At 37.0% G+C, this 12,641-nt stretch overlaps 2 protein-coding genes across 2 annotated transcripts; both read right to left on the bottom strand.

The window, feature by feature from the left end:
- On the bottom strand, positions 1-6,525 carry LOC306844928 (prostaglandin E2 receptor EP3 subtype-like). The gene is made up of 2 exons (XM_079377375.1): positions 5,566-6,525; positions 1-4,620 (listed from the first exon to the last, which is right to left on the bottom strand). Exons 1-2 carry the CDS (start codon positions 6,418-6,420, stop codon positions 4,264-4,266), a joined length of 1,212 nt encoding a protein of 403 aa, XP_079233501.1. The 5' UTR covers positions 6,421-6,525; the 3' UTR covers positions 1-4,263.
- Positions 6,526-7,266: 741 nt separating this feature from the next.
- Positions 7,267-12,276, bottom strand: LOC306845364 (zinc finger Ran-binding domain-containing protein 2-like). The gene is made up of 10 exons (XM_079378123.1): positions 12,018-12,276; positions 11,408-11,460; positions 11,167-11,275; positions 10,102-10,184; positions 9,916-9,992; positions 9,680-9,811; positions 9,320-9,456; positions 8,894-8,953; positions 8,413-8,565; positions 7,267-8,191 (listed from the first exon to the last, which is right to left on the bottom strand). The coding sequence occupies exons 1-10, from the start codon at positions 12,071-12,073 to the stop codon at positions 8,137-8,139; spliced, it is 915 nt and encodes a 304-aa protein (XP_079234249.1). The 5' UTR covers positions 12,074-12,276; the 3' UTR covers positions 7,267-8,136.
- Positions 12,277-12,641: the final 365 nt, after the last annotated feature.

The raw sequence follows: 12,641 nt of genomic DNA, 5'->3' as shown, positions 1-12,641 counted from the left end.
ATCTCATTAAATCTCATTTAATTTCAGATTGCAGTGAACAAATTAAACAATTGCTAATTGATTGGTAGATGACCAGAGGGCATGTTGTCTTGTGTTTTCAATTACAGAAGCAAAGGCAAACTCATTAACACTGAAACAAAAGAACAATTCTGATTACAATGCTGATCACAATTTTGTAATTAATGGAAAATGCTCTCAGCACATAAAGTGTAGTGTTAAGAAGAAGAAGAAAAAAGAAAGAACACAGAAAGAACAAAGCATAAATAGGACATAAATATCTGTGCCTGCAGAGATGTGTGAACTTTTGTGTCACAACACAAAAAATGGTTAGCACAGGCAATACGTTTACATAAATAGTGGTCATGACATGATCAACAAGTCTTGTCTGATTGTGAACCTCTGGGAACAAAATGTCAAGGAGTTGTTTGACCCCTTGAAATCTCCACCAATGGAAATCAACCCAGTTTCAAGCAAGCCTTCAAGCCAGAGATCTGAATATAAATACAACTTTCATTTAATTCTCTATACAAGTGCTTATTTGTAATGTTAATTAAAAGTAATAGTTTGTCCAAAAATGAAAATTCTCACACCCTCATGTCTTTACAAACCCACATGATTTTCTTTCTTGCGTGAAACAGCTTAGGTATTATTTAGCAGGATTTCAAGAAAGACCGTGAGGGTGAGTAAATAATGACCAAATGTTGAGTTTTGGTCCTTTTAAATGAACTCTCATGAGTACAATACTTTAAGGGGAATAAGAGCCAGTCAACTTAAAATGCATCTTAAATCCCTGCCTTCCTTTCCATTCAGACACTATTGATAAATAAATTCAATCAGAGTTCTTTATTTTTTTTAATTTCCTCTACAATGTTTTTTAATGTTAATATGTAGATGGACTGGAAATGAGAAGCCATCTCCCTTTTGGCCAAATAGCAACTGTGATAATTCACGTATCCACTGACAATCGGTGACTGGTTATGTTTTAGATATATATATATAATGAGAACACAATGATTTGAACAATTTCCTGAACAAAACAGCAATTTGAAATAATTCCTCAGTAACCGATGGAAAATGTGGCAACCATTTCAAACCACTTGTGCAAAATGTGGATGGGGGCGCTTACTATTACAGAAGCACTTTGGTATACCCCAACTCCCTACCAGATTAAATTATGATAATGGCACGAAACACAGTCCATCCCGGTGAATGGAAAACACAAGCAGCACAGAATCAAATAATGACACACTTTAGAAGCACCATTACAAGGCAAGCACATCAGAGCAGTTAGTAGACATGCCAAACAGTTGCAAGCATATGCAAACATTTCTTATCAAAAACACACAAGCAGCTCCACGACCATCTGTTGATACAAGCCTAATGACAGCTCTAGCTGTGAACGGAGTCCCAGAGCTGTACACGTTGTCTTACACGATAAATAAATGTAAAACTCGAAATACATTCATGAAACCCTGTTGTTTGTAATGCAGACTTGCCACACTTTGTGGCATCTGTGATTTGGCATCTGGCATTAGGACATTCACAGGTGGGTTACGATTTAAAATGATTTGCTGGTGGCTTCACATGCTAATATTACCTGGCAGCTCTTATTGCCTGTACATATGAATTATGATTATGTTCTGTAGTTCCACTTCAAGAAGTACTGACATTTAATTACACATTAAAAATGTTTGAAAGTCTTTGCATTAAATAATACAATGACAAGAAAGACTCAATTCCAAACTCATATGATTTTCTTTTTCCTCTGGTACATTTATGGGTACATTTTCCCCCATCTCTACAAAGCAGCAGCAGTTTGGAAAATGGATGAATGGATGTTTTTTCCATGAAATTACAAAGAGTGACTGGAGCTTCAAAAGAGGCTCAAAAGCAACATGAAAGTAGTCCATACAATGTTTGCATTAAATATATATTTCCTCTGAAGCCATACATTAGCTTAGTGTGATGAACAGATGTGTTTTTACTTGAACCTTGAAAGTTCTCCTTCAAAAATAAAATCAATTGGGTTTGTAAGGGCGAGTATATGATGAGAGAAAAATATAATGAATGAACCTTTATATGAAAGAAACTCAAATAAGATGCCTTTGGCAACATAAATACAATGCTCTGAACAGCTTTAGTGTAGAGTGTACCACTGGACTAACTAGGAATCAGTCACATTCATACACTGAAATGGCCACAAGTCAGATGTTCTTTATTCAGCTCAATGCACCGTTGAGCTGATAGGAGACCTGCTTTTGTACTCATGGATACACTGGAACTTTTAATTTGGAAATGAAGTATTATGCAATCATTCTATTTTCCATTTCCCTATTCAGCAGCTACCCAAGCAGACAACAGCAAGTTAAGCACAACTAGGTGTCTGACAGTGCAGCCTGAGCCACATTCATTTCACTATTAATTAAGTCCCATGTCAGTTTCATTCATTTTACTCTGTAATCACTGCCTGAGAGCATATGTCAAATGTTAAATCCATTTACAAAAGTATTCTGGTTCCCACTGACAACTGCACTTTTGCAAATACCACAATTTCCAGAGAAAACAGAAATCAGTTTTCTCTGATGTTTCTCCGAGGTTATTATTTGGATTTGCGAAAAGCCCTTTTTGGTGGAAACAGAAAACTAGCAATTTTTTACCCCCTTATGCAATCTTCCAAATGTATTTACTGGTCATGGCACCTTTTCACATCCACCGATTTCATAGAGCTCTGACCACCAGGAAAATACATTACATTGCCTCTTCCTTTTTTCCTAGACACTGCTTTTGCATCTTCCTCGCTCATTTTCTTTTAATCGGCAGGGTGTAAAAACATTTTTTAGTGCCGTGGAGATTTAAGTTGGTTTCAAAGAGTTTGAAACACAAAGAGAGTACTTTAGAAAACATTATTTTTGACAGTATTTTCCAAAAGAAATTATAAATACAATTCGCCTTTTCCTTCTAATATATTAAATCACAAACGTATTTGCAGAGTGCCATGAAAATAACCTGAAGTTTAGCATAAATGATGATCCATGGGTCCTCTCTAAAACAATAACCAACTGCACAGTGCAAACATTTAATATGCTAAGATGATGTTCAGTCACACATAGTAAGATGCATAACTATAGATGTGCAACTGAAGGGCCCAATTAGAAGAACAACTTCAATCATCTTTGCCAATAATTTATGTATGTTCAATTAAAATTCAACAAACTAAAATTACTGCATGCAGTCTTATCAGCCAAGAATAATATGTAACAGCTGCGCCAATCATACCAGTCATTAAATATTTCTCTTGTCAAACTACCTCAAATGTTGTAATTTAACACTAAACTGATGCAAAATAAGAACAGAACAAAGCTTTTATGGCCTCCTGACAACAACTGGTATAAAAAAGAAATTTCCATGAATGACTAATCATCATCTGTTGAAATTGTCTTTTGTTTTTTGGTTTATGATGGCAATTGATATGATCAAGAATATTGCACATAAAAAGATGTAGCACCATGAGGCACTCGGTGTATCAAAAATTGGCTATTAAAATGAACACTCTGAATGGACTGTTCCAAGGCCAGGAAGTGTCTCACTAAACTATTAAATTAGTTTGCACTTTTACATGTACTTCCTTCAGGAATCCAACTGAAAAACTCAAGCATGGAATTCAATTAAACGTGCACAAGGTTACAGTTATCAGCATCAAAAAAGAGCTCTGCAGGCTTGGCATTGAGAAATGCACACAATAAGTTTAAAGAGAGTTTATGAGAGGTTTAAAAATGAGCCATGAGGATGAGGAGAAAAGTATCCGAATCCATTTAGTGCTTTACTGCACAATAAACAGCTCTGAAATGCTACATAACAGATCATAAATTAGCATCAAGAACTATTCCGTTTTGGTTTATCCAGATCTAATTAGTTAATATTGCTGTTGTGTATGCAGGATTCCCATGTCTTTTGAACAATTAATTTCCATTTGTAACATGCATGATATTCAAATTATTCCAGAACAGTGGGGAACCCTGCATATGTAATTATTTTAAGGTCTTGTCATTTTGTTGCATTTCAAAGCTTGCTGAGTAACCATGAACAAAATCTCTTTGACTGTGACAACAACACAAGAGTGGCGGGTTTACGTGGTAGCATGCTGACATCACCCTACATCAATACAGCGATGGAAAATTTCCAGCTCATTATTATTCTGACCGTGGGTGACTATACCCTCTGCCATTTTATCCTCATTTTGGAATATTCTCTACCAATATCAAGTCACTGTTCCTCATTTCCCCCATTTAAGTTACTGTTCTCCATGTTCAGGGACTGTTTGTGAACATTATCATTCTGAATGGCCTTTTTATTTAGAGCATCTAGAGGACAATGAGTTTCCTTCTGCACATCCAGTGAGCACTTAGATACAGCGCTGGCCACCTGGCAGAACTTCCTCAGGAGAATCTCTCTCAGGAGCAGGTAAACCCATGGATCCAGAATCTGATTGAGCGAGGCCATACGTATGGCTGTGAGAAAGAAGTTACAGTCCATCTGTAAGTCCTGGGATGAGAGAGATACAGCAGCAGAATTGCATTGATGCGAGGATGTGTGGGTAGAGATCATCTTCAACATAAGTACCTGCAAAATGGGAGGAAACACCACAATGGCTATATGACATGAATATTGTTTTCTTTAAAATTAAGATTGTGCAAAAAATTGTGCTTATAGACTTCTGCTCAGCAGATTTCTGTATAATTCTAAACAGCATTTTTTTTTTTTTTAGCTAGCTACCAGTAAAAGTTCTGTACTCTCAGTTCCAGGCAATGCTACATTATAAATATTCTTTTAAAATAATGTTTAGTATATTGATGTCAGTTTATACTGGATATGTATTAACTAAAATTGGACAAGTAATTGTGCATTATGCATTTCCCCTATTTCTACATTTAGATGACCTTTGTCACAATTTAGCACCTAATATTTAAAATCACAATTTAATAACTGTTACATTTTATCTTTAGATATCAAAATGAATTTCCATTTTTCATACTCTAGCCTACATGATAACATTAATGCTTAAAATGACTGATTACTCATTTTTTGTGATGTTATTTTTTTTCTAATTTGTTTATGCAAACTTGTATAGAATATAAATATCTGCCATTTATCGTTATCAGCCATAACATAATCAGTTTCAACCCAATCCACAAAATTTTTCCACAGTCACAAAATATGAATTTGCTTATTGCATGGTGAACTATAGTTTTGAAATGACATAACTGGGAAGAAATGACTCAAGACTGACAAAATAGTCTTTTTTGATAGAGTCTAGGGAAAAATCCCAGTGTAAACAGCAACTAACCTCAAATAACTGCTCAAAAACATGAAAATATAACAAGTAGTGGCCCACCAACATGTACAGTAAAACACTTGGTCATGTGGAGTTCACCACATAGGAATTCATACATTCTGTTTAATCCAATACAAATAGCAGCATTTTGTAGCTGGGCACACTTAGGTTTGACACCATGCATGCTTTAACTACAAGTAAGTGTATCTGGCAAAAGCTGATATGATACATACCAGTAGAGGTGACCAGCATGTCAACAGCACACACATAATGCCCATCAACTGAATAACAGTCTCTGTTGTTAACCTCTCCCATTGCTTGGACGACTGGGTCGAGGTTGCCTTCGTTCTGCAACGTGTAACCAGAGCACGGATGGACACAACATTACACGACAACGTGACCAGCAAAGAAAATATCCCCAATGCCGCAAAAGTCGTGGCAAAAAATGTATTTCCCGTTACGTCCTTGTCACCTGTACTTATAAAGCACCAAGTGCCTGGCCACTGCAAAGTATACTTTCCAACCCCAACAATGGGCAATAAGGCAAAAAGCATAACCAGGCACCAGATGATGACCAGAACCTGCTTGGTCACGTTAGTTTTCATGTAAGTTGAGTACCAGTGAGGAGCAGTGATGGCCAAGGCCCTCTCAATGGCCATGGCACTGGCTAAAAAGAGTGGACACAAGCCAAAAGTGGTCATGCACACCCCAAAGAAAGCGCACAGAGTTCCCGAAGGGTCCACGCGTTTCCATTTCAGATCTGCTCTGTACACCGAAATGACAATCGGACTTGTGAGCAGCTGGCCGAAAAGATCAGTTAACGCCAACGAGCCGATGCAAAGTAGAAAGGATTTCTTCCTTTTATTTTCCTTTTTTCTGTATGCACTATAAACTAGCAGCATCGCGAGAGAGTTTCCGACCATTCCAGTGATCATCATAGTGATGGGAAAAAACACGGACACAGAGCCACAGCTGGCGCTCTTGCCTGTGCCGTCCTGTGAAGATTTGGAGAGGTTCGACTCCCACATCGTGGTTCCAGCAGTCAGGTTTTGCGGCAGGACATCTGAAGACTGACATTTAGATGCCATCCTTTTTCAGGAAGTGTGCTCATGGCCAGAGCAGCCTTTGAGTCCTCAGTGAAGTCCGCTTGACTTCTGTCTCACTAGGTGCGCTCGGCTCTCCGAGAGCGCGCTATAAACACAGGGGAGGAGGAACCATTATGGAAATGTAAAACATGCTCAGAAAGACAACTGAAAAATAGTGCAAGATTCAAAAAATATCTTTACTTCAACGCAAAGGAAAACATTGTTATATGCAGATAGATAAATAAACGTTTAGTTCTTTATATTTTCTGCTGTACGGAAAATAGTATGACTTTCATTCCCAAGCTAACAGAACACACTCGTTTTAGTATGACTGGAGGAATTGTAAAAAAGGACACTTCTGACCAAATGTAGTTTGTAACAAGCGTTGTAGCGAGAGTGCGTAACAGCCTACGAAAACTTTCGGTGGGTAAACTTTTTTTAAAATAGATTTGAGGATTAACTAAATTATGGCTTAAAGTGTTAAAACACTAATTTGGTAATATATATAGGCAACTCTTCAAACAAGGGATAAATAATAACGGATAATGGTTTATTGTAAAATAAATCCTAATCCACCAGCTCACAGATGGGTCTGAACGCAACAAGTGCCACCTAGCGCACGAAAAAGGAAAGAAACACACTGAACAATGTTTAATTTCACAAACATTAGTTCTCCACAAGTAACAGAGTGGGATCATTAAAAACATCGGTCTTTATAGGTTTTGCTTAATGTTTAGTTTAAAAAGGAAGAGATAATTCAACGAGGAGCATATATTTGGGGGAAAAAGATCTTAAACACTACATAACCCAATGCAGTAACATGGAAAGATAAAAACAATACAAAGGTTTCAGATTAACAAGTGTTTATTCATGTTGGTTACAGTTAGGTGAATTTAATGAACAGTAAAACATTTTTATATTTTGTAAGTTAGAAGAGGGAGAGTGACTATTTCACATGTTCCAAATTTAATTTGACCACAAGAAGAGAAAACCAAACCAGTAATTTGAGTTCATCCACTGGAGTTGATCTACAGTTTCTTACTTCCACAAATGATCGATCATAAAATTAAGAACAAACAAACAATTTTTTTTTGCATTTTATCTGTTTTGCCAAAAGAAAAATCTCTACAATTATAGAAAAAAAACATACTTACCTTTAACGCACACAATTAGACAAGGCAATGTTATGCCTCGAGGAAAAGCTCTCTATAAGATGCTGGCATTGCTGAGGTGGTTAAGCAATTTTTAAGCCATCAAGATTTCTTGTGAGGAGTTTCATATAAAAGAACTATAAAACCAGCATCGGAGTACTTTTTAAATCAATATAAATGTTTTGCTAATGAATTGGTTATTTTGACGGCAATGCTTGACAATGGATGAATAAAACTACTTTTGCAAAATAATTTGCATAATTTCCCAACAAAATTATCTCCAGAAGATATGCGGTCACAGATTTAAAGTCTATAAACCCAATGACACTACAGACTTTACACATTGAGTTATACTGTTGAAGAGATTTGGCTAGATGTTTAAAAAAAAAAAAAAAAGGCAGAAAACCTTTGAGAAGAGGTTATATTAAAAGTGTGCAAGTATTTTTTCTTTCATTGAAATCAATGTGAATTCAAACAGCTGGGTAGTTGCAATAGCCCAAAAAAACTGGAGTTTGAAAGAAACAACAAAAAAACATGCAGCTTTAGAAAGATTTGTTTCTTTTGTTAATCATTTCTGTTTTGAGCTTGAGCCAGAGTGGGATGATCCAGATGAGCCTCTGCGCCTACAAAGAGATAGAAAGAAAGAGACAAAGAGAAAGAGAAAGACCATGACCGATTAAGTGATTTGCGTCTTAAAATCAAAACAAAGCATAAAAAAAATTTATTGTACCGAGAAAAGCGCAATTTTGTCACATTGTTTCAAAAATGCACTGCTATATCACTGAGCCCTGTGTATAATGCAGAAGTACGCCTGGTATCCAGGACACCATGTGTTACACCAAACCTTTCAGACGAGTGCGATCGTGCGCGTCTTTTTTTGCGGCCACCAGAGGAGGACCTGGAGCGACTCCTCTTCTGGCCTCCCTCAGGTGATGACGAAGGGGAGCGAGACCTCTTCTTTGAGGAAGCAGAGCCCTTTCCAGATCTGGAGCTGGATCTTTCAAAGGGGATAAATAAGCATTCCCATGAGGTTAACAAATATCATTACACCAAATACTATAATAACTATCAAAGGTACTGAAATGGGAGGAAAACATCCCCCAACATCTCTAAATAAAACTTCTTTGAAAGACCAAAACTCCAGGTCTGACCAACTGAACTTTCAGAAGATCAAAGCTGAACCCGTCAGAGAGAATCAGTACAACTGATTTTATGGTGATCAAAAGTCAACTTCTGTTCAGACTCTGAAGGACAAAGAGTTCACTACAGCCACTGGCTGTTTATACACGCACTCTCTCCTGGAGAGAGCATGTGACCTCATTCACCTGGAGTTGGACCTGGAGCGAGAGCGAGAGCTGGAACTGGATGAGCTCCTGGACCGGGATCTGTAAAACACCAACATAAACAAAAAAAACAAAACAAAACAACAAATTTCCAATTTTTCCAAGAAAGTTTAAAGATCCTCTGATGAAAACCCAAGAAAAATAAGTGTTAAAGGCTTTTTTTAAAGGGTTAAAACACTTGTCAAGTTGTGTTGATGGTCATTACTGTTCAATTTATTTATTTATAAGTAATTCATGCCATCAAGTTTTATATTGTCATGTCAATCAAAAAGGCAATTAAAATATGAGGCAAAGAGGGAAAGAGAAAGAAATTAAACATTAAAACAGAATTATGCGATGAGATTTGAATAAAGATTTGAGCTGATACTGACATTTGCCTGGAGTTACCCTTGACCTGCACCCTTTTACCTGGACCTAGACCGGGAACTTGAACTGGACGAGCGAGATGATGAGCGCGAGGAGCCGGAGCGACTCCCTTTCTTTTCATCACTAGCATCCAAATCGTACTTGGACAAATCTGCCTCATCTTCATCATCGTCTTCATCCTAACAGGATTAAGATCAAAACACATCAAAAACTGTGTTGGTAGATTCATATACCTGCTAAACCTCCAAAGATTTTTTTTACATTGCACCTTATTGCGATTTTTCAAATCCATTCTTTATGAGTGACTATTGAAGTAATTTTACAATCGACAGTGTGGTCAAGTTTCAGACAGCAACAAATTAGGGGACCACCAACACAGAACTACAGAATAAAATCTCTTACATCAAGTTTGTATTTTGAAAGATCTCCGTCTTCATCCTCATCGTCTTCATTATCATCCTTTTTTTTTGGTTCCTCTTTTTTTTCATCGTCCTTCTTGCTTTTTCCACGATACTTCTTTTTAATGCGCCCAAACTGTCCAGAAGACCAACAACATTTTTAAAACTTAAGTTTATGTTAGTAAACTACATATTGTGAAAATGTCATGTGTGTGTACTTAAAAAAACTGACCCACTAACCTCATCATACTCGCCATCAGACTCCTCTCGCTCATTGTAGACTAAATTTTCTCTCTCATTGAATCCTCCACCATATCCTGTTACATGCATCAAGCATATGACATTAAACAAAAACTCATAAGGTTGCAGTCAATATGCAAAAAAGTTCACGCTAACATTCCATTTTGAACAAAGTCAAAGCTATACCTGTCCTTTCCTCTAGTTTGGCATATTTAGGGGTGTTACACATGTTGCACTCTGATCTTCTGGCCCAGTTTACATTGCCACACCTTGATTTAAAGCAAGAACAAGTACAGCTATTAATAACACTGGTATATTAGAGTCTTAAATTCATAAGCAAGAGAATGAGAAGAGGGCCTCTGGGTTATTTACAAGAGCGGACCAACTCTCAATAGTGGTATGAGTTATTGACTATCAAGATTGGACTTCTTTTAATCTGAATCTCCTTTCAGAACTAAACAAGAAAAGGGGTGATCAACCTAAAGAAACTAAAAATAAAATAAAAATCCATTCTTGTCATTACTAGCATATAGTCCAATATGGGTTGGATTTGGAAAAAAGTAAGCCAATAATAGGCACCTCCAGTCCGAAGGTGTGTTTCCCAAAAACAAAGCGCAATTTTCTATTGGTCTTGTATTCACATCACAAAAATTCATGGGGCAGAGTTCACCAAACTTGAACTTTGGTATGCAGTGATATTCACATGAGCTTGTGTTTCCAGGCTCCTGCATTCACAAGTCTATGAATGGAAGTCAATGGAACAAAAAGTGTTGTGTGACTGGCCCTTCACAGGTACAAGTTTCCCAGATGCACATGAAGAATTTTGTTTGATTTCTCTAATGAGTGTGATTAGGGATGGAGATTTTTGCAGAACCAGGCCTGCCATAACCACAACTCTACATCCACAGAAAAGTGGTTGATTTAGAAGCAGCACTGCTCAAAAAGCTTTGTGACATGTCACTTATTTTTTTTACTTCAACATCTTCAACTGAACCAACCCCATTCATTGCTTTCCATGACAAGATATCATTACACAGTGTACAGTTATTCTGCTCCATTAAGCAGGTTGAACAGTTTGGGATTCAAATGAGAAGTAAAATATGAAGAAGTTGGAAGCAATGGTTTCCTTTAATGTCACTGAAACAAATGTAAAAGAATGCTGTCGATGCAGAAGGGTAAGAATTTGTGATATTAATAATTTGAACGTATTAATAATGCACATTGGACATGTAATTTTATAGCAATACCCACGTTTTGCACTGCCAATCATTGGCACTGAAGAGACCTCTGCTCTTCTCAGCCAGGGTCTTTCCAATCTCTGTTCCCCCTGCTTTCATCATCTTTGCTTCAGTTGTCTTTTCTGTTTAAAGAAAATTGGCTAATTAGATTGATCATGATAAAATACTGTAAGCATGGTGCATGTACTGATACTACTTTTTGTGACACACCCCTATTATACAAAACGTGATGGCAAACAATTATAAACACTTACCCCTGCCACATCTGTTACAACTCGTTCTTCTGGCAAAGTTGACATTTCCACACCTAAAATATTTCAAAGGCAAAACTGGTTAGGTCTCTAGACATTATTAAGCATCATTCAACACTCATGCACACAAAAAAAACAGGCCAACTCACTGAGACGTGCAAAGTGAGACGTGCAAACACTGAAATAGATGAATAATACTTTTTTTCCCCCTCAAACATTTCACATAGCCCAATGCATTGCGACTACTAATGAAGTTAGTTAGCAATCTGGATTTAGCAGACTCGTGCACAGAGGCTACTGACTAGCTAACGTTAATCGCTTAACCTAAAACTTATGAGGGTGTAATTTGCTCACCAGTGCTCCAGTGGAAAGAAATTAATACACCGTTTAATTCGGTTAAGGAAAATGAAATGATCGCGTTCAATAGCTGTTACAGGCCCATTCACACACTAGCCGTGTGCTAAAGCTAACAAGTGCTATGCTAACAGAAACGTGTGATCTTCTCTCAGGCAACATGAATTTTCCCAGAAGGTTTACCTTCTAAGTAATGCAAATACAAGCTTATATTAATTATTGGGCTTTTAAGTAAAGCATTATATAAAGCGAGTCTTACTTTTTATCAGAACAAATCCAGTCTCCGTCGCTAACGCGAAAACTCTTTCCCGACATGTTCGTCCTCTCAGCTGCCCCCGCCACAATTCAGCCAGATAAATGAAGAACTCTTTATGAGTATTGATATGTATTTATTACACCAATACTAGCGTTTGAACCTAAAAGTACGGCAAAACCAACACTTTACAGAGTGTGAAAGAGCGTATGCAGCAAGACACGTGGGTTGCGTCTCATTATCTAACCAGCTCCCTACCTAGGCCAGTTTTGCAAATGACACGCGGAATCCAGACGTCGAGTGATGCTGTATAGATAGGTGGCTCGCTAGGTTTTGAACCACAGCGACAAATTTGACTTGCAGCAGTACTAGCTCCAATTATCATTAATACGTGCAGTGAAATCTAATTGAATTTATTTCTAAAATGATTCAATTGATCTAAACTACGTGTGATAATTCAAACAGATGATCAAAGCAGACCAAACACATTCATTTTAATTCCCTGGATCATTTTTTATTTTATTTTGCAGGCATCAAATAATAATAAAATAAGTCAATATAATAACAAATATGACCAAATGCAGTATAATAAAAATGCAGTAGGCTAAGTAATTAATTTACTAATTAGTC

The sequence above is a fragment of the Barbus barbus genome (assembly GCF_936440315.1).
Source record: "Barbus barbus genome assembly, chromosome: 25".
NCBI classification, from domain to species: domain Eukaryota; kingdom Metazoa; phylum Chordata; class Actinopteri; order Cypriniformes; family Cyprinidae; genus Barbus; species Barbus barbus.
Note: the sequence above shows the minus strand (reverse complement) of the source record. Positions and strands in the feature narration are given on the sequence as shown.